We start from the raw sequence: 20845 nt of genomic DNA, 5'->3' as shown, positions 1-20845 counted from the left end.
AGAAACACGTGATACATTCATAGTTTTTTGAATTGAAGAAGATTCAACGAGCAGACTGATATGATACCATAGTCATAGACCACTGGCTGCGTCCATGTAGTTTCCAAGAAAGTAACGAACAAGATGTATTTGTATTGATCTAGGCTGTGCTTCTTGGTTGTTTCCAGTGAGGTTGCAGTGGAGTGGGGGAGGAATTGGGTTGCGAGTGGATAATTCCGGCAAAGACTTGTCAGCCTACCGAGACTTTTCACTCTCAATTATATGACTAGCTGAATCTGATGATCTGGATTTTGCTTGCTTACTTAAAGATAGAGAGAGTGTAGATACCATGAAAGCTGGACTAATGAATATTGTTTTCGTCTGTTTTTTACTTTAAATTAATTGTTTTTTTAATTATTTTTACATATTAATATTAAAAATAATTTTTTAAAAAAATAAAATATTATTTTGATATATTTTTTTAAAAAATTAAAAAATAATAATAATTACCTAACTGCGAAACAACATATTCCACATGAAAGCATGAAAAGTTAAAATTAAATTCTCAATCAGGTCAATATTAAAAAAAAATATCGACAAAAATAATTTAAAAAAAATACATGTGGAGAAACACTATAACAAAACAAAAATCATGTGAGGAAATATTGTAACAATCCACATTCCACAATGTTTTTTTTAAAAAAAACTGCTAAACAAAATTCTCAACCAGCTTAATATGTAAGAAATAAAATCAACAAAAATCATTTTTTTTAAAAAAAAGAAACAAATTCATAAGGAAAACATTGTAGCAATTCATAATGTTTTAAAGAAAAAAATTATATAACTAAATTCTCAATCAATTCAATATTAAAAAAAAATCAACAAAAATAATTTAAAAAAAACACAAAAAGAAAAAAGAAAAAGACAATTTAAAAAAAAAACATGTAAAACCAAAAAAAAGGGAAATGAAAAAAAAATATGGAAAAAAAACACAATCTTGAAAGAAAAAACATGTATATATATATATATATATATATATATATATAAAAAAAAAAAAAAACTACACTACTTACCCCACATCTTTTAAATTATTATTTAATAATGGTGTTTCACGTCATGCATCGATGGATTCCTAGGTGTGCATGGGCTCCATATAACATGGGGAAGAAACATGTGATACATTCATAGTTTTTTGAAATTGAAGAAGATTCAACGAGCAGACTGAAACCACAGTCAGAGACCACTGGCTGCGCCCATGTATTTTTGTACTGATCTAGGCTGTGCTTCTTGGTTGTTTCAAGTGAGATTGCTGTGAGTAGTGGGGGAGGAATTGAGTTGCGGGTGGATAATTCATTCCGGCGAAGACTTGTCAGCCTACCGATCGAGACTTTTCACTCTCAATTTTATGAATAGCTGAATCTGATGATCTGGATTTGTATGCTTTCTCGAAGATAGAGAGATTATAGATACCATTAAAGCTGGACTAATGCACGTCTGGTAATAATAATTACCTAATGCGAAACATATTATCCCATACGAGTGAAAAAAAATTCAAAAAACTAATTAAATTAAAAAAAATATAACTATTAAAAAAAATCAATTAAAGCGAATAAAATATTTAAAATAATTTTTTTATTTCTATGTATTGTTTTCTCAAAAAAGAAAGCAATGTTCTTGTTTAATTTAAATCGAGAATAATAAAACGAGCAGGTATAAAATATTAAGCGAACTAAGCAAAATCTTTATTTCCTTTTATTGTAGAGAATTTAAAAAATAATCATTTAAATATCTTCCATTTCTTTGAAAAATAAAGAAGTAAAATACACTTTTTTAAGAAGAAAATAATTTTTTATTTATTTAATCTTAAGAAGCAATAAATGGATTTTTTTTATAAGTAAACAGAGCCCTTTTTTTCCTCGAAGAAACAAAAATATTTTGGAAAGTCATTGAAAGCAAAATTGTATTTGAACACTTACGGACGAATTGTACGGAAAGAAGAGAGTCATGTGCATGCACCTCACCCACCACCGCATCGGCATCGACAAAAAAAAAATAAAAATAAATAAAAATGTAGAAGTAAAATGCACCTAACCATGAAAATGGGAGCAACAAACAAACAAGAATGGAATACAGTAACCTTATCATAGACTAGATATTATAATTATATGTTCGATTTGTTTTCTTTGGTGGCAATAGATATCTTCAGAATTAATTTAATTACCATATTGATCATAGATATTAAATATTTTTATTATTTTAAAGATATATTTTTTAAAAATCTAAAAGGATAAGATTTTCTCAATACCAACCCTAAAAATTCTAGTTTAGAAGATCAACTTGGCAAGCAGGCCTAGTAGCCCTTTGAAGTAGTCTTAGCTCTGAAATTAAATATGGTTGTTTTTTAAAATATATTTTTATTTATAAATATATTAAAACAATAAAAAAATAAAAATATAATTTTGAATAAAAAAAATTATATGAAATACCATTGAAAATGAAATTCTAAAGTGCGGCTATGTTCCTTCAATGACATCATAATTGAAGACATCATGACTCTAAAAACAATGAAAAACTGCCCGTCTTAATGGAAGAGATTGCCTGGATTATTTAAAGTCGACGTGTGCAGCGACTATTAAGATTCTGGTCCTCATTTTTGTTCTGATCCTGTGGAATTGTGATGATGGCATGACGGTGATTGTATATTGTATCTTTTTATATAAGAAAAAATCCTCATTCCTTAACCCACTGTGTCTGGAAACCACTTGACGACTCCTACCTACGTTCGTTATTGCCAATTTGCCACCCTTGAAGGCACACGTGCTTCTTTCACGCTTTGGCAGGCAAGTTTGCTATCTCAAAACTTAAAAAACCTCATCCCTTTCTTCCTTCTAGTTCCGAAGAGGGGAATTGTAGATTCAGTTCTGCTGTTTTGTGTCTCTGTCTTGGTATCTGAAGTGGGTTGTCATTGGTTTTAACGTTAACATAGATGAGGATGTTTTTGCAGGTCTTACACGGTGCCTAGAGTGCTCTCTCTGGTGGGTTTCTTTTGGAGTGCATTTTTTCAGCTTTTGTCTTGAGTTTTGATTGGGTGAGGATCAAGTTGAGATGGGAATTTTTTTGCTGGGGACTGGAATGGACATTTCTGTAGAGATTGTCTATGCCGCATTTGCCGTACTGTTACTGGCATGGCTGTTGACAGACATCTTGAAACAAAGGAGAGGCGGTGGTGATTTACAATGCAGAGAACACCAAGCAGTGAAACAACCCACAGTGCTGTTCACTACAGTTGCTGTTCTTTCTAACATCATAATCTCGATTTTGTACCTTGGTTTTGGGTTTTATCAGTATTGGGACCTTGGAATTGTTACCTCTAAATCTGTGTTCTTATCCGTGACTTGGATTTTAGCTACTCTAGTTGCTTGCTATTCCAAAAACAGAACTCTTAGAGAAAACAACAGATGGCCCGTAGTCGTTATTCTTTGGTGGGTCGTTTACAGCATCTTTTGTTCGCTTTCTGTTTCCATTCACTTCATCACCCGTTTTAGTTCCATAGAATTGCCTTATTCCTGGCCCGAAGCTAATATTGCTGATTTCCCTTCCTTACCACTGTCAATTTTGCTTTCTCTCAATGCTTTGACATTCAGATGTAGAAGTACCAAGACACATAATGATCTTGAAACCCCATTGCTTCATGGGAGTTTGTTCAAAGATTCAGCTTGCTATAGGAATGCTGGGATTTGGAGCAAGCTTACTTTTCGATGGCTAAACCCACTGTTTAGTAGGGGGAGGATGGAAAAACTTGAGCTATCTCATGTTCCTTCAGTTCCTGCATCAGAAACGGCCAGGTATGCTTCCTCATTGCTTGAGGATTCGTTTGGAAAAAATAAAAACGAGACTTCGAATTTGCCGAAAGCCATAGCATATGCTGTTTGGAAATCCCTGACTGTAAATGGAGTTTTTGCAGGTATCTCTTTGTTCAATCTTGCATCAATCTTCAGATTCTGTTTAGGAGGTCTATTATGCTTAATTCTGTTCATCTTCTGCAGGAGTAAACACAATCGCCTCCTATATGGGTCCTCTTTTGATCACCAACTTCGTAAATTTTTTGTCGGAGAATCATGATGATTCAGGATACCTCAATGGACTGGTTCTTGCTTTCATCTTCTTTTTCTCGAAGACAGTTGAGTCCTTAACACAGCGGCAATGGTACTTCGGTGCTCAGCGTATTGGCGTGCGAGTGAGAGCTGCTCTCTCAGTACTAGTTTACAAGAAATCTTTATCAGTGAAGTTTGCTGGTTCAAGCAATGGCAAAATCATAAATATGATCAATGTTGACGTAGAGAGAATTGGTGACTTCTGTTGGAACATCCATGGGGTTTGGCTGCTACCATTCCAGGTGTTTTTGGCCCTTGTTATCCTCTATAGAAACCTGGGTGCTGCCCCCTCTATTGCAGCTCTCTCTTCCACAATTCTGGTGATGGTTAGCAACACTCCTTTGGCCAGTAAGCAAGAAAGGCTCCACTCCAGGATCATGGAAGCCAAGGACTTAAGAATCAAAGCAACATCAGAGACTCTCAAGAGCATGAGAGTCTTAAAACTGTATTCATGGGAACCAACATTTTTTAAGAAGCTTCTTCAGCTTAGAGAGACTGAGAGAAACTGTCTGAGGAGATACCTCTATACAAGTTCAGCAATGGCCTTTCTGTTTTGGGCTTCACCAACTCTGGTTTCCGTTATCACTTTCGGTGTCTGTATTATATTGAAAACACCATTGACAACAGGAACAGTCCTCTCAGCTCTAGCAACTTTCCGAATTCTCCAAGAGCCCATCTACAACATGCCAGAGCTCATTTCCATGATTGCTCAAACGAAGGTCTCCATCGATCGCATCCAAGATTTTCTAAGAGAAAAAGATCAAAAGAAGCAGATTCGTTACCAAACTTCTCAAGCATCAGACATTGCTATCGAAATGAAAAGTGGAGAATATGCTTGGGAAACAAAAGATCAAATCTCAACGAAACCTACCATCAAAATTACCAAGAACATGAAAATAATGAAGCTGTACAAGGTTGCAGTTTGTGGTCCAGTTGGGTCTGGCAAATCAAGCCTTTTATGCAGCATAATTGGAGAGATTCCCAGGATTTCTGGGGCAGGAATCAAGGTTCATGGAACAAAAGCTTATGTTCCACAGAGAGCTTGGATTCAAACCAGAACTGTGAGAGACAACGTGTTGTTCGGCAAGGATATGAATAGGGACTTTTATGATGATGTTTTGAAAGGGTGTGCTTTGAACCAGGATATTGAGCAATGGGCTGATGGAGATTTGACTGTAGTGGGAGAGAGAGGGGTGAACTTGAGTGGCGGACAAAAGCAGAGAATTCAACTTGCAAGAGCTCTCTACAGTAATTCAGATGTTTATATCCTAGATGATCCTTTTAGTGCTGTTGATGCGCATACTGGAACGCATTTGTTCAAGGCAAGCATCTTCCCACTATTTTCTATGCTTTTTACTATCTCTCATGCAACTATACTTCTGTGTCTGTATTCCCATCTTGTTTGTTTTCCTCATATTTGGAATGTTTTTGTGCAGAAATGTCTCATGCAACTCTTGTCTCAGAAAACTGTCATATATGCTACCCATCAACTGGAATTTTTACAGGCTGCAGACCTTGTTCTGGTACATAACCTGAAACTTTGACTAGATATCCAACTATCACATGAATTTGGCCCTCCCAAGCCTCTTATCCATCACTTTTAAATGTGTCTTTATAGGTGATGAAAGATGGCATGATTGTCCAGTCAGGAAAATATGAAGACTTGATTGCAGATCCCACGGGTGAACTTGTTAGACAAATGGTTGCCCATAGAAGATCACTAAACCAAGTGAATCCACCCCAAGAAGATAACTCATTAACCAGTATACCATCTCAGTTAAATCAAATTGAAGTCACAGAAGAAAAATTTGAAAAGCCTAGCAGTTCTGATAGATTTTCAGAGAGAACTCAAGAAGAAGTATCTGAAACTGGCAGAGTGAAATGGAGTGTTTACTCAACCTTCATTACTTCAGCTTACAAAGGAGCCCTTGTTCCAATCATTCTTCTGTGTCAAGTCCTTTTCCAGGGACTGCAGATGGGCAGCAATTACTGGATTGCCTGGGCAACAGAAGAGAACCACAAGGTCACCAGAGAAAAGCTGATCGGCATATTCATTTTGTTGTCCGGTGGAAGCTCCGTCTTTATATTGGGAAGAGCAGTTTTTCTGGCAACAATTGCTATTGAGACTGCTCAGCGTCTCTTCCTTGGAATGATCTCATCAGTTTTTCGAGCTACTATTTCTTTCTTTGATGCTACTCCCTCTAGTAGGATCCTCAGCAGGGTTAGTTTTTTGTTGCTATTCCAAGTTCGACACTCTTTGCTTTGTCTGACATCTTCACATGCTTCCGAGAAAAAAATATTTATTTTTATTTTTTGTGTTTGTCCTGGCAGTCATCTACAGATCAAAGCACAGTAGATACAGACATTCCCTACAGATTGGCTGGATTGGCATTTGCACTAATTCAGCTATTAAGCATCATTATCCTCATGTCTCAGGTGGCTTGGCAGGTCTTCCCCATCTTTCTTGTCATACTAGGAATCTCCATCTGGTATCAGGTATATAAAAAATCCTGCTTCAACTTCTTATCATGTTTGTATTAGATTAAACCTTGTCAGCCACAGAAGAGATTTTAATGGTTTAGCAGTGATCATGTGGTGCAACATCGATATGATTTGCATGAAGGTCTTGGTTGGGTGATCTCCCAAGCCAGAGTTTATTAAAAATACAAGAACAGTTCCTTATCATTTATGCTGCACCGACCAAAGAAAAAGCATGGATATTTCTAGTCCGAATCTTAGATGATTCATCCCATTCAACTCATGTTTAAAGAAGCTTAATCCAAATTTTCTGCAGGCTTACTACATTACAACTGCTAGAGAATTAGCCAGAATGATTGGAATCAGAAAGGCTCCTATCTTGCACCACTTTTCAGAATCTATTGCAGGAGCAGCGACAATTCGCTGTTTCAATCAGGAAGAACGCTTTCTGACGAGGAACCTAAGCTTAATTGATGATTATTCTCGCATAGTCTTTCACAACACAGGCACAATGGAATGGCTGTGCGTTCGGATCAACTTTCTCTTCAATCTTGGGTTCTTTCTTGTTCTCATCATCTTGGTCAGCCTTCCTAAGTCAGCCATTAATCCCAGTGAGCTTCTCTTATCTCTTATTGTTAGTGAACCAACATCATGAGAAACTATGCACACCAATTTCCAACCGAGAATACTTGGAGTTTCGTAGATGAATATCACAAATAGTGCATTGTTTCGTAGGTGATGCAATGGCAAAAGCTGACATAATTTGAATATATAACCAAATCCATATAGCTAGATTCTATTAAGGAAGCTTCAAAGAAGAAAAGAAATGGAGTAATGAAACCATTGTCTAGTATCCCACATTCGCATCAAGCATCTGTAGTATATCTATTTTTCATTGAGAATATTAAACAAGAAATCAAACCGAAGATGATGATGTCACTTTTGATCAGTCGCTTACTGTTGTAATAATTCCTAATCGTATTTGATGGTTGAATGTTGCAAGAACAAGGAAATATAGACAACTAGAAGCATATTTCTACCTTTAATTCATTTCCGATTCTTTTCTGACACATAAATTATACTTGTAGTCTAATGGTTGGTTGAATGGATCTCAGGCTTGGCGGGGCTCGCAGCAACCTACGGTCTGAACTTGAATGTTCTTCAGTCTTGGGTTATCTGGAATTTATGCAACGTTGAAAACAAAATGATATCAGTTGAAAGAATTCTTCAATTCACTAACATACCTAGCGAAGCTCCTCTAGTGATTGAAGATTGTGGGCCAAAGCCTGAATGGCCAGTGGATGGAAGAATTGAACTGATAAGCCTTCATGTTCAATATGGTCCTTCTCTCCCAATGGTTCTCAAAGGGATAACTTGCACCTTCCCTGGAGGAAAGAAAATCGGTGTTGTGGGCAGGACGGGAAGTGGAAAGTCTACTCTGATTCAAGCTCTCTTTCGAGTGATCGAGCCATCAGGAGGACAAATTCTTATTGATGGACTGGATATTTCCAAGATAGGTTTGCAGGACTTGAGGTCCAGGCTTGGCATAATTCCTCAAGATCCCACTTTGTTTCAAGGAACTGTAAGGACTAATCTGGATCCTTTGGAGCAACACTCGGATCAAGAAATCTGGGAGGTAAGAATCAAAACTCTTTCTTACTGAAAAGATTTCAATATACATTAACTCAACACCATTCTGCTTTTCAGGTTCTCAACAAGTGCCGGCTTGCAGATACAGTGAAACAAGATAAAAGACTTCTTGACGCAACAGGTACATATTTTATTCCAATAAAGAAACTTGAAGTCCTATTCCTTTTTCTTTTTCTTTTTCATTTTCAGAGTTTTGTAAATTCAATTTCTTGGTTATTGAATGCCGGAACCTGGCAATGGATCAGTTGCTGAAGATGGAGAAAACTGGAGTGTTGGACAAAGGCAGCTTGTGTGCCTGGCTAGGGTGATGCTAAAGAAAAGGACAATTTTGGTATTAGATGAGGCCACAGCTTCCATTGATACAGCAACAGATAATATCATTCAAGGAACAATAAGAGAAGAAACAAGTAGATGCACAGTCATCACTGTGGCGCATCGAATACCTACTGTCATAGACAATGACTTGGTTTTGGTTCTTGATGACGGTAAGGAAAAATTTCCCAACATTATGAATTACTCTGTCTTGTAAAAATATACATTAAACTCACAAAGTAAATAATGTTGAGAACATAAAATAGCATAGCCTATCATCAATATGCTGTTGGCATATACTTTTTTATTTTCCTTGAAGCATTTGAATATATTGCTGCAAATGTGTTGGTTACTGTAGGCAAGGTTGTAGAGTATGACTCCCCGGTGAAGTTGCTCGAGGACAACTCTTCTTCGTTTTCGAAGTTGGTCAAAGAATTCCTGAGGAGATCAATGCAAGAGTAACCACCAAAAGGATTTTTCTTGACGACAGTAGAGATTAAGCACCTCAGTCTTTCATCCTCAGGCCACAGGTTAGAATCTGGTCATATATTTCGTTGGAGGATACTATATGATCTTATTAAAATGGCCACTGAACCCTGAGAAGGCCTAGCAGGAGCGGTGGGCAAAGGTTTGAAGAACCACTGAAACCTATGATAATGAGAAATTAGATCATGGAATTCTAGAGATGAAAACTTAATATCACCTTACTATTTGTATTGATATGTGTGTTGGATCACGAAGCTTCTCATGCTGCCTTACTATCTGGAAACCTTCAAGAGATGCTTGTTCCGAACAAAAGTTTGAAGGAATGATTCTACGAAAGCTAGAGTGAAAGCATCAGCATCGAAGATTAACTGAAGTTTTAAAGATCAGTGTCGGTCCTGTCACGACCAATTCGAGCACAGATCTCTCAAGCGTGCTTTCTGGGAGTTCGGATCGAAATGGCAGGCACGAACAAAGATATGCTCACCTTGGCACAAGCTTTCATCACAAAGCAGGGAGCATATCATGCCCCAATTGCAGAGGCAGTCGATATGGGCAGAAGAGCACACCAAAAACCTCGGTCGTATGGATGAACTGAAAAGCCACTATGCATATCTTATTGATGTAAATTGTGACCCATAATATTTCCCAAAGTAATTGAGAATGCAACGCTGAGAAGCAACATCAAAAGTCATCGGATTGTTCATCATGGCATGATGTCAATTTCAGGAAATTTGTGTCTGTAATTTCCACTAGTCTACTTAAATTATGAGAATGGAGCAACATGTGAAAGTTTGCTCGATTGAACTGATCCACCTGGGATTTGGGTGAGCATCAATGTACATGGATGTGCTAGGGGAAAGACCAAGACTGCTGGTGCAGCCAGGGGTTAATGATGTTCATCTGGTGAAGAGCTAGTTTGTTTCATGCTCAATGGAGACACCAGCCAATTCAGGGATGCATAATAATGATTGAATTTTATACTGGATTAACAATAGTAATATTCGAAATTGAAAATCACCTACCGCGCAAGAACATCTGACAGCAAAATTACATCAGGGATACATAATTAATAATAAGAAATAATCAGTATGATGGTAAAAAAAACTCAGAGAAGAAAAGAGATTAGAAGATGAACTCTGTTATTATTAAATAGTATTGAGATAGAGTAACAAAAAGATGGAACAACCAATGTATCATACTCTTCCTTATCCTATGCAAATGATAAATGAATAACGTTGTCATTGCTTTCTTCCTCCAGATTTCAAACTTGAAAAGATGCAATCCTAAATAGAGTGGTCAGCGGGTTTTAGTTAGTTGGAAGATCTGGGTCTGAGAAGAAACCGTTGATGGATGGCATGATCTGAGGAGTTCTCTTTCGGACATACTTCCTAAGACCATGTTCTGCATATTTCTCGCCCTCTTTAAAGTTGTCAAGCACTCCTGCTGCCCTGTTCTCTTTCGTCACCCTGAGCCACCGCCGCCAGATTCAAATCAATAATATATAAATAACAAAATCAGCCTAAACAAACAGCAATTATTCATAAAATCAAATTGATTGTCAAGATCCAATTAATGCACAACATTCTATCCAAAAGTGTCGTGCGTGTTCGAGCCTCTTCCTTGTGCATAGCATTACCTTACTTCAGGGTTGGTGGTTATATTCCTAAGAAGTTGCATGCCACAAATACCAACAGCTACACCAACAGATGCAAAGAGTGGAAACACCTGTTACAAGAACCAATCTTTTTCGTCATGAAACAAGACAAGAAAAATACTTGCTTATATACTCATATTTCTTCATCTAAAAACCCTAAAACCTCATTGTTCATCATGTCATGAAGAACGCTAATTAGTATTATTTTTTTCTGACTTTATCCGGAACATAACGGAAACAAGACGGTGGAAGAACGTACCTCAGGCCTTATCCATCGTGAGGGAGCCATGCTAGAATTGCAAGAGAGAAGGAGAAACAGAGAAATCCCCTTCTCCAGAAAAATCAAGTTCAGAGAGAAACGAAGGAAAGGAGAGTATGAAAGGGAAGTGATTGATATTGAGAGAATTTGTAGTGGATACAAACGCCTAAAATTCAGGAAAAGATGTGGTGCCCAAAGGAAAAAGGATAGGTCAACAATGATCAGCAAAACCCCACCAACCATAAAATTAGTCGGTTTCCTTTTCCTTTCCTGTATTGGCGGCCGTTTCAAGCCCTAATGCCACCGTCTCCCCTCATTTTTCTCTCAATTCAATGCGTGCTGTCCAAGGATTCATAATTACCATTCTTAACAGTTTAATGAATATATTATTATAATACATATATTGAAGCCGAGCAAACACGGTGTCGTGGTGTAGTTGGTTATCACGTCAGTCTAACACACTGAAGGTCTCCGGTTCGAGTCCGGGCGACGCCAAATAAAATGGTTCTTCATGGTGTTTTTACCATTTCCGTATGGGCTTTTCCTTTCTGTTTTAACGAAGAATCTGGGCTTTGTTTAGAGGATCTTGAAATTGTGGTTATTTTTTATTTAAAATAATATTTTTATATTTTTATATTTAATGCCCGATATAAAAATATTATATATTAAAAAAAACCTCTTTTGTGAAAAGTCATTCCCGTCATTCCAATCATTACTAAAAGGCTATTGGAAAAGTTCAAAACAGGCCTCTATTTTTTTTTGTATATTTATTTTTATGTATTAAAAATAATTTTTAATTTACTTTAAATTTTTTTATTTTTTCAACCCTGTTTTTATGTGCTGATAAAAAAATATATTATACTATATTTTTTAAACATATTGGTTTCAATACTGATGTTAGGGGTGAGCAAAAAAACTAAAAAACCGAAAAAATCAAAAAAACTGAAAAAAAAACCGAACTGTGAAAAAAACCGATTAAAATTTTAAAAAACCGATCAGTTCGGTTTCGGTTTCATAAACCTAAAATTGAAAAACCGAACTGAACTGAACCTAAACCCAAAAAAAAACTCGAGCCAAGTAAAAAAAAACCGAGCCATACCGGAAAAAACCGAGCCAAAACCGATCCAAACCAAGTCAAAACCGAGCCAAACAGAAAAAATAGAGTCAAATCGATTTGAACTTGTTTTTGTCTAAAAAACCAAACCAAATCAAAACTGGTTAGTTTGAATCGAATTTGGTTTTTTTTTAATTTAGTTTGGTTATTTTTTTATAAAAAATGAATTGAAAATGATAATTTCCAACTGATATGATTAACAAGTTTTAATTATTAAATTATTATTTTTATTAGAACATCATTTGTCATGATGAATTAGATCACTGAATTCTAGTACTGCAGGGTTTTTCAAATCAATGCTATCGGTTTAGCTAAAAATTTAGGTTAGGTTTTGAGTTTAGAGTTTTTTTATTAACCTGATAAGACAAATCAAGTTTAAAAAATATTTTTTTATTATTTTTTTAGAAAATTTATTTGTTAATTTAGTTTAATAATGAAAGTTGACTTCACTTTCCATGCTGGTAATGACAACAGCAACTAGCAACTTCTAGATGTCCTGTCATTTATTTACTCTTCCATTTAATTAGTCTCTGGCATGAACAGGTCCAGCCTGAGCATGGTTTCCATGGAAGGAGTGATGTCCACACCCACGCTCAACTAAATTGTCAGTGCTGTTAATTAATACAACAGTTTAATGGAGGGGTTGTTTTGGCGGCATTTAGCTAAGATCGACGTAATATGCTCCCCGTTCAAATATTATGTTTTTAAATATTAATACGAATGTTTGGTCAGCTTATACATACTTGAATTAAAATTGATTATTTTTTATTTTGTTTAGTTTTTATTCAAAAAAAAATAATCAAATCGATTTTTTATAAAAAAAAAACCGAAATCAATTTCAATTCGATTAGATTTTTAAGATAAAAACCGATTCAAACCAGTTTGACTTGGTTTTTTTGATTGGCTCGGTTTTTTTCTGGTTTTTTTAGGTTTCAGTTTAGTTCGGTTTTTTTTATTTTAGGCTTATAAATCGAAACCGAACCAGTTGATTTTTTTAAAATTTTAATCGGTTTTTTTTCATGGTTTGGTTTTTTCAGTTTTTTTTTATTTTCTTGATTTTTTAAATTTTTTTACTTATTTTTAATTTTAATTAATCCTACTAGTCTTAAAATTAATGAAAAGTAAATTTCTAGTGGCTAGAAGAAGATTTGTGACAGTAAATATAAGATTTATGATGTACACCGCACCGTTGAAAGCTTTCCTCGCAAAGACAGCAGAACTGAAAGACAAGGTGGGTTCAAATATTATTATCAATATATCTCTAATATATCTCTTGGGCCTGCAGGTTGTAGGGTTTGGTCCTGTATAAAAAGAGATTTTGAGTGTGTTTGAAAATGTAATAATAATTGTAATTTAAAATATTTTTTATTTAAAAATATATTAAAATAATATTTTTAATATTAGTATATTAAAATATTTTAAAAAGCATAAAATAATTAATTTTAAGTAAAGAAATTACATGTTAAAAAAATATAATTTGCATAATATTTTCAAATATATGTTTAATATGATGTGTGTAAGGTGGATCAGAATACCTTATGTTTTAAAAATATTATTATACATAAAATTAAAGGGTGTGGGGAAAATCATTATTCCCCCACACCTAATGCATTGTGGATTACAATAGTAATCCATAGTGCTTTTCTTCTTTTTTTCTTTTTATTTTTTCATTTTTTTCCAACTTTTCCTCTATTTTTTGTTTATTTTTTCTTTTTTTTCAAAATTACTTTCCTTTTTTTTCCAACATTCCTCTTTTTTTATTATTTTTTTTTCAAAAATTATTTTTGTTGATTTTACTTTTTAAATGTTGAGCTGGTTAAAAATTTTGCTTTGTAATTTTTTTCCTTTAAAATACTATAAATTGTTACGATGTTTTTCCATATAGTTTTTCTATTTTATTTAATTATATTTTACGATTTTTTTTATATTGAGCTGACTGAAAATTTAGTTTTGTAATTTTTCCTTTTAAAACATTCTTGATTGTTACAATGTTTCTCTACGTGGTTTTTTTTATTTTTGTTTTTTATGATTTTCTTCAAAATTATCTTTTTTATTTTATTTTTTAATATTGAGCTAGTTAAAAATTACAGTTACAATATGTGAGGAAAGCATTGTAACTTTCCTCGCAAATTACTGAGGAATTGCTATAGTGTTTTTCCCCACATGATTTTTTTTGTTTTCTTATGTTTTTTTCTAAAATTATCTTTGTCAATTTTATTTTTTAAATATTAATATGGTTAAGAATTGTAATTACAAGTAAATACAAGTTTTTCCTAACAAAACACTATAGATTGACACAGTTTTTCATCGCATGATTTTTTCCAGTTTCTTTTGTGTGTTTTTTTTTGTAATATTTTTTTCCAAGATTATCTTCGTCAATTTTTTTTTTAATATTGAGCTGGTTAGAATTTAACTTTGTAATAAAACTTAATTATGTAGGGAAAGCACTATAGCTTTCCTCGCAAAACATTGTTGAGAATTACAATTATAAGTCATTACAAATAAGGCTAAATCATGTGGGGAAGCACTATAGCTTTCATCATAAAACACTGTGAATTGCTAGAGTGTTTTCAACATGATTTTCCCTTTTTTTGTTGTTTTTTTTTTAAATTGTCTCTGTCAATTTGATTTTTTTAATATTGAGCTGATTAAAAATTTAACTTTGTAATTTTTTTTCTTTAAAACACTGTGAATTATTGTCATGTTTTTCCCATATGATTTTTTATGATTTTTTCTAAAATTATTTTTGTTGATTTTTTTTTAATATTGAGTTGGCTAAGAATTATAATTACAATGAAGCTAAATCATATGGGGAAAGCGTTGCAGCTTTTCTTACATAATACTATGGATTGCTACAGTATTTCTCTAAATGGTTTTTTATTTTACTTTATTGAGGAAAGTATTGTAGTTTTCCTCACAAAACATTATCAATTGCTACAATGTTTTTTTTTCATAGGTATTTTTCCTTCCAAAATTATCTTTGTGGTTTTTTTTTTAATATTAAGTTGGTAGAGAATTTAGCTTTATAATTCTTTTTGCTTTTTATTAATAGAAAATCTAAATCATGTGGCGAAAACACTGTATCTTTCCTCCCAAAACATTGTGAATTGCTACAAATCATTTTATTAAGTCTATAAATTTTTGATTACCGATACAACTTTTTTTCCATCATAAAATATTAACTCTATCGTACTTTTAATTTTTATTATTTATATAATATTAATATTGATTTATAATTATAACATTATTAAATATATTTATGTTTATAAATTCATGGCAACATGCGCGCATGCCATCTCATGATAATAAAATACAGGAGTTCTTAAGGTACATTGGTTTTGCCACTTGCATTACGTTGGGTTTCTGCTCAGAACGCTGGCTGACCTGTTGCCAAGAATCTTTGTGAGCATGCCATGGCCCAAATTGAATATAACCCGAGTTATATATATATATATATATATATATATATATATATATATATATATATATATATATATATATATATATATATATAGGTTTGACCAATAAACAATTTCTTAATCAATCAATTATTCACAAATGTTTAAAAGAATTATAATTATCTTCTTCTGTTAGGATCTCTGTCATGCTAGTTTGAGAACGAAAATTTTATTTGAAAATATATTAAAATAATATTTTTTTATTTTTTAAAAATTATTTTAATATCAACACATCAAAATAGTTTGAAAACACTAAAAAAATATTAATTTAAAATAAAAAAAATATTTTTTTAAAAAATATTTTTAAAATACAAAAACAAATCAAATCTAGACACTAATACTTTCATTAAATTGGTATAAGTCACGGTAACTTTCACTCTATAGATCTTTCATGTTTTTATATATAAAAAAATTTAGACACTAATACTAACTTGATTTTATAATTAAGTTATTTCTTATATTAATTTCAAGTTAAAACTGTTTTAATTCCTCGTCAATGACTTCTGTTAAAATCATCCAACAAGAATTATTATTATTATTATTATTTAAAATAATGTTGTTTCTGTTTTAAAAAGTATAATTTTGGTAAAAAAAATATAAAAGTTTTAAAAAATTCATATAAAAGTTCTTAATTATACTCTTTTAATTTAAAAAAAATAAAAAAAAATCTTTGACAATAAAATCGAAAGGTGGGTATTTTTGAGATCTACTCTTTGAAGTTTCTAGCAACCGGAAAACCGTGAAACTTGTGTGGCAGCAAATTCAGGCTTGACCTAGCAGGCTGCTGATGTCAGCAGAGAGCTCATGCAACCAGTCCACGACAAGAACCTTCCGTTGCTGGGCCCAACAACTTTGAGCCCATCGGACATAACTCCGAATATTCCCACTTCCAGAACATTAAGACTCCCACGCTCATTAAGGAAAGTGCGCTATACCTTCCTCTTACGCCTCTCCCTCATAGATAAACAACCACCCAAGACTGACTCCAGATGCCACAAAATCGCGTGAATTTCCTTTTTAAAATCAGCGGCTAATACAAGGGCTTTTCAAAATTCCAATCAGCGGCTTAAAACCAAGCTAATTGTTTCTTTCGTTTTGCCCAAGAAAAAAAAACCGCTCACGTGACCTAACTCCCTCACCACGCACCTACTCTTCCTTTATATGACCCTCAATTAGCAGCCACTCTCCTCACTAAAACTATCTGTTTAAGCTTATCCCTCAAATCTCCCCTCTTAATTCTAAATCTCTCCTCTGTGTCCCGTTACTATCAACAACAATGGGTAATGATTATAAAAATATCCCTTCGTTACACTGTTTTCGTTTGATTTTAACGTCGTTTTAGTTTTAGTTTTCATTTTCATCTGATCTGATTTCGTTTTTCTTATTTTTGTTTAATTAACAGCATGTGATAAGAAGATTAAGATCGGTATCAACGGTAATTTTCCTGATCTCAAACATGTTTTTTTTTAATTGCTGGTAAAAGGAACAAAACATTCATTTATTAACGTTAAATAAAATAAAATGTTCATAGGATTTGGAAGGATCGGTCGTTTGGTTGCTAGAGTTGCTCTTCAAAGAGATGACGTGGAACTTGTTGCTATTAACGATCCTTTTATCACTACTGACTACATGGTAACTATTTATTTATTTATTTTTATTTTTGCTGCTGTTTTCGTTTTTCTATTGTTGTTGATGATTTTTTTTTGGGGGGTCTGCAGACATATATGTTCAAATATGATACAGTTCACGGTCGCTGGAAGCACAGTGAGCTCAAGGTTAAGGACGAGAAGACCCTTCTCTTTGGAGAGAAGGCTGTCGCTGTTTTTGGCATCAGGTAAAAAAAACACTGTAGATATTAATAGAAAAATTTGTGTATCTTGCTGTTATTTTACCGGGATTTTTTTATGTTTATTCTTATTTCTTTCTGATTCTTGGTAGGAACCCAGAGGAGATCCCATGGGCTCAAGCCGGTGCTGAGTTTGTCGTTGAGTCCACTGGAGTTTTCACAGACAAGGAAAAGGCTGCTGCTCACTTGAAGGTTGCTTTTCTTGGCATTAATTTAACAAAAATTCATCGAGAATGTATTGAATTATAATCTGATTTTTGATTATAGTGTTTTTTTTACGTAATAAATAAATAATTTGTTGGTTCAGGGTGGTGCCAAGAAGGTTGTTATCTCCGCCCCAAGCAAAGATGCACCTATGTTTGTTGTGGGTGTAAATGAGAAGCAATACACTCCAGATCTTGACATTGTTTCCAATGCTAGCTGCACTACAAACTGTCTTGCCCCCTTGGCCAAGGTATCTATCTATTTCGATGAGATCTTTTAACTAAATGGAGGTAATGGGCGGATTATTTATTTACTAATCATCATCTTTGCCCCTTGATTTACAGGTTATCCATGACAGGTTTGGAATTGTTGAGGGTCTTATGACTACAGTTCACGCGATTACTGGTGAGCTTAGCTTCATGTTATATCCTTATTTATCTTGTTGCTTTCTTTGCATTTGGGTTTGAAAGTTAGTCCTCTGATGCTCTGTATCCATGTTATTCAGCCACTCAGAAAACTGTTGATGGTCCATCAATGAAGGACTGGAGAGGTGGAAGGGCTGCTTCCTTCAATATCATTCCTAGCAGCACTGGGGCTGCCAAGGTATGCATTTTTTTGGGGTTGAGAGGGGGGGGGGGTAGCATCATTGTTTGTTTATAGTTTATTGCTATGTTTATGCACCTACGGCCGGACCTTATTCTTCTTCGTTCTTTGTCAAATCTCATAGGCTGTTGGAAAGGTTCTGCCGGCACTTAATGGAAAATTGACTGGAATGTCCTTCCGTGTTCCTACTGTGGATGTCTCTGTTGTTGACCTCACTGTCAGGCTTGAGAAGAAGGCAACATACGAGGCTATCAAATCTGCTATCAAGTAAGTGCTTGTTAGAATGATCTTCTAGTCAGAATCTTCTAGCTTATTTATATTCTGATTTTATTTGTTTACCTTGATGATCTCCAGGGAGGAGTCTGAGAATAAACTCAAGGGTATTCTGGGTTACGTTGAAGAGGATGTGGTGTCTACTGACTTCATTGGTGACAGCAGGTAAAGGAAAAGGCTGTGATGTTGTCTTCGTAGACCATGTGGATTGTGCTGGCCTGAATACATATGTGCCTTCTTTGTATTGCCTCTAATGGTTGTGCTTTATGCAGGTCAAGCATATTCGATGCCAAGGCTGGAATTGCTTTGAACGATAACTTCGTCAAACTTGTCTCTTGGTATGACAATGAATGGGGCTACAGGTACATTTCTCCCTTCCTTTCCCGATTTATAGCATTCATGGTACCTTTGCAATTGTCTCCTCCAAAAGGTTTGAAGGATGTGCAGCTGATACATGATTCCCATTTTTGCAGTTCACGCGTGATTGACTTGATAGCTCACATGGCCAAGACTCAAGCTTGAAGCTGAAGCATGGAGATGATGAGTTGAGGCACTTTTCTTTCGATTTTGTGGTTTATGAGTACAAGGCCTTAGATGATGTGCGAAGTTTGGAATTTAAAATAAACAATTGACTCTGATTTTTGTTTTGGATATTAAGCTAGGGATTTACCACAGTTTTATCTGTTTAAATACAAAAAATCAGACGGTTTGTTTTCCTGTTTATCCTTTATATTTCCCGCTCTCTCTCCTCGACCACTGGTTTGCTTTCTCATCCTGGGGATGCTTCGATCATGATAAGAAGAGAAGTATGCAAAAGGAGGTCAATTTTTGTTTTATTTTTGTTTATTTCCTAGTTCAAAATAAATGTTGAATAACAAGTTGATCTCAATTTGTGTTGAATTAATTCTATAGTTTGGCATAGCTATAAATTTTGATGCATCTCAATACATTTATGGGAGAACCGGCTGGCATTGGGTTTAGGGTTTAGATAGAGTTGCATTTCTACCCCTATTCAATTTGCTTTTTAGTTTTTTTTTCAAAACAAAAATTCATGTATTAAATTGATATATTTTTAAATAATTTTCATATATATATATATATATATATATACAAGTAGCCACAATTCATGCAGATCTTGTAACATTAGGATCTTTGAAATTGTATTGAGTACTGATTTTAAAAAATAATTTGAATTTTAAAATATATTAAAATAAATTTTTATTTTATTTTGATATTAAACATACTAAATTCATTAAAAAAATTAAAAATAAAATAAATTCATTAAATGAAATGTATTTTTAAAATCTATTCAAATATAAACACTGATTTGGAAATATACTAAAAAACAATTTAAAAATATTATTTTTATATTATAATATTAACAATTTAAAAATATAAAAATTATTTTTTTAGAAAATTCATTTCAAACATGTTTTCGAAATAGTTTTCACTTAGAAATTTATGTTTTCTAGAAATGTTATAATGATCATGTTTTTTATTAAAATTTAATTTTGAATTATAATTAATATTTAATTTAATTTTAATATATTTTTAAATTTACAAACATCTCTTTAATGATGCTCTTGCGTCGTTTTGTCTCATGTACTGTTTACTTGTTTCAAATTGCCGGCAGACAACGCAATCACACGATCTCAAACTTCAAACAGCGAGGGTGTTTGGTTTGGAAGTGTTGTAATTTTTTTTTGGAAAGATATAATATATTTTAAGAATAAACCACACTCAATTATATTTTTAAAAATTATAAAAACATGTTTTTTATTAAAAAAAAAAGACACAAGTCTCCTCCAAACACTCTAAAATTGAACTGAATGTCATGGCTCTCTATATGCAACAATAATTTTGATATATAGCTTTTAAAGGTTAATTTTAAATTATATATATAAAAAAAATACATAGTTTTCTTAACCTTTTTTTTAATTAAAAGAATTACTTACGATTTAATTACTCTCTCTCACGAGAATTTTATCCGCTCTAATTTTATCTTATTAATTTTTTTATTAACATAAATGTCCGGGTTAACTGGCGTCACCTTGATTAATCTCACATATCCTGAAGTTAACAAACATGTAAACTTTCAGTGGTCATCATATTAGCAATCACATAACTCAAACATGAAATTATAAGGAGAGCAAATCCTTTGATCTCAATTTCTTATCACAAGGTGACCTACTATATGATTAATTTTGTTTTTTACCTCATTATTCTTTTCTACTTGTGTTTTTAATTTGGTAAATCAATCCTTTCTTTTTTTGAATTTATTCAATTACTTATTTTGTTTTCTCAATTAGTTAAATAGCTGATTTTTTTTTTCAAGTCTCCATATTAAATCCAACCAAATTGGTTAAGAAAATAAA

At 33.4% G+C, this 20845-nt stretch overlaps 3 protein-coding genes and 1 non-coding gene across 4 annotated transcripts; 3 read left to right on the top strand and 1 right to left on the bottom strand.

Annotated features, from left to right (window-relative positions):
* The first annotated feature begins 2641 nt into the window (after positions 1-2641).
* Positions 2642-10051, top strand: LOC133698063 (putative ABC transporter C family member 15). Its single transcript, XM_062120940.1, has 11 exons — positions 2642-2819; positions 2984-3943; positions 4026-5455; positions 5570-5656; positions 5752-6354; positions 6465-6629; positions 6928-7222; positions 7727-8247; positions 8319-8382; positions 8507-8746; positions 8932-10051. The coding sequence occupies exons 2-11, from the start codon at positions 3085-3087 to the stop codon at positions 9033-9035; spliced, it is 4368 nt and encodes a 1455-aa protein (XP_061976924.1). The 5' UTR covers positions 2642-2819; positions 2984-3084; the 3' UTR covers positions 9036-10051.
* A 130-nt stretch (positions 10052-10181) lies between these two features.
* On the bottom strand, positions 10182-11298 carry LOC133698064 (uncharacterized). Its single transcript, XM_062120941.1, has 3 exons — positions 10973-11298; positions 10696-10784; positions 10182-10525 (listed from the first exon to the last, which is right to left on the bottom strand). Exons 1-3 carry the CDS (start codon positions 11213-11215, stop codon positions 10366-10368), a joined length of 492 nt encoding a protein of 163 aa, XP_061976925.1. The 5' UTR covers positions 11216-11298; the 3' UTR covers positions 10182-10365.
* A 95-nt stretch (positions 11299-11393) lies between these two features.
* On the top strand, positions 11394-11467 carry TRNAV-AAC (transfer RNA valine (anticodon AAC)). The gene has a single exon. It is a non-coding gene; the product is annotated as a tRNA-Val (tRNA).
* A 5198-nt stretch (positions 11468-16665) lies between these two features.
* Positions 16666-19193, top strand: LOC133697808 (glyceraldehyde-3-phosphate dehydrogenase GAPC1, cytosolic). Its single transcript, XM_062120601.1, has 12 exons — positions 16666-16824; positions 16947-16979; positions 17076-17176; positions 17263-17378; positions 17483-17582; positions 17698-17844; positions 17939-17999; positions 18100-18197; positions 18322-18464; positions 18552-18635; positions 18743-18832; positions 18944-19193. The coding sequence occupies exons 1-12, from the start codon at positions 16821-16823 to the stop codon at positions 18990-18992; spliced, it is 1026 nt and encodes a 341-aa protein (XP_061976585.1). The 5' UTR covers positions 16666-16820; the 3' UTR covers positions 18993-19193.
* Positions 19194-20845: the final 1652 nt, after the last annotated feature.

The sequence above is a fragment of the Populus nigra genome, chromosome 6 (genome assembly GCF_951802175.1).
Source record: "Populus nigra chromosome 6, ddPopNigr1.1, whole genome shotgun sequence".
NCBI classification, from domain to species: Eukaryota; Viridiplantae; Streptophyta; class Magnoliopsida; order Malpighiales; family Salicaceae; genus Populus; species Populus nigra.
The sequence above is the reverse complement of the archived record's forward strand: the minus strand, read 5'-3'. Positions and strand labels throughout refer to the sequence as shown.

Bases quoted from the DNA above. Each gene is read 5' to 3' on its own strand.
- LOC133697808 (XM_062120601.1), top strand. The intron at 17,177-17,262 runs GTAACTATTTAT...GGGGGTCTGCAG, and splicing joins TTATCACTACTGACTACATG to ACATATATGTTCAAATATGA. The intron at 17,583-17,697 runs GTTGCTTTTCTT...TTGTTGGTTCAG, and splicing joins AGGCTGCTGCTCACTTGAAG to GGTGGTGCCAAGAAGGTTGT.
- LOC133698064 (XM_062120941.1), bottom strand. From the start codon at position 11,215: ATGGTTGGTGGGGTTTTGCTGATCATTGTTGACCTATCCTTTTTCCTT. The intron at 10,785-10,972 runs GTACGTTCTTCC...TTCTTGTAACAG, and splicing joins CACGATGGATAAGGCCTGAG to GTGTTTCCACTCTTTGCATC. The intron at 10,526-10,695 runs GTAATGCTATGC...GCGGTGGCTCAG, and splicing joins ACCACCAACCCTGAAGTAAG to GGTGACGAAAGAGAACAGGG.
- LOC133698063 (XM_062120940.1), top strand. From the start codon at position 3,085: ATGGGAATTTTTTTGCTGGGGACTGGAATGGACATTTCTGTAGAGATT. The intron at 5,657-5,751 runs GTACATAACCTG...GTGTCTTTATAG, and splicing joins AGGCTGCAGACCTTGTTCTG to GTGATGAAAGATGGCATGAT. The intron at 8,747-8,931 runs GTAAGGAAAAAT...TGGTTACTGTAG, and splicing joins GGTTTTGGTTCTTGATGACG to GCAAGGTTGTAGAGTATGAC.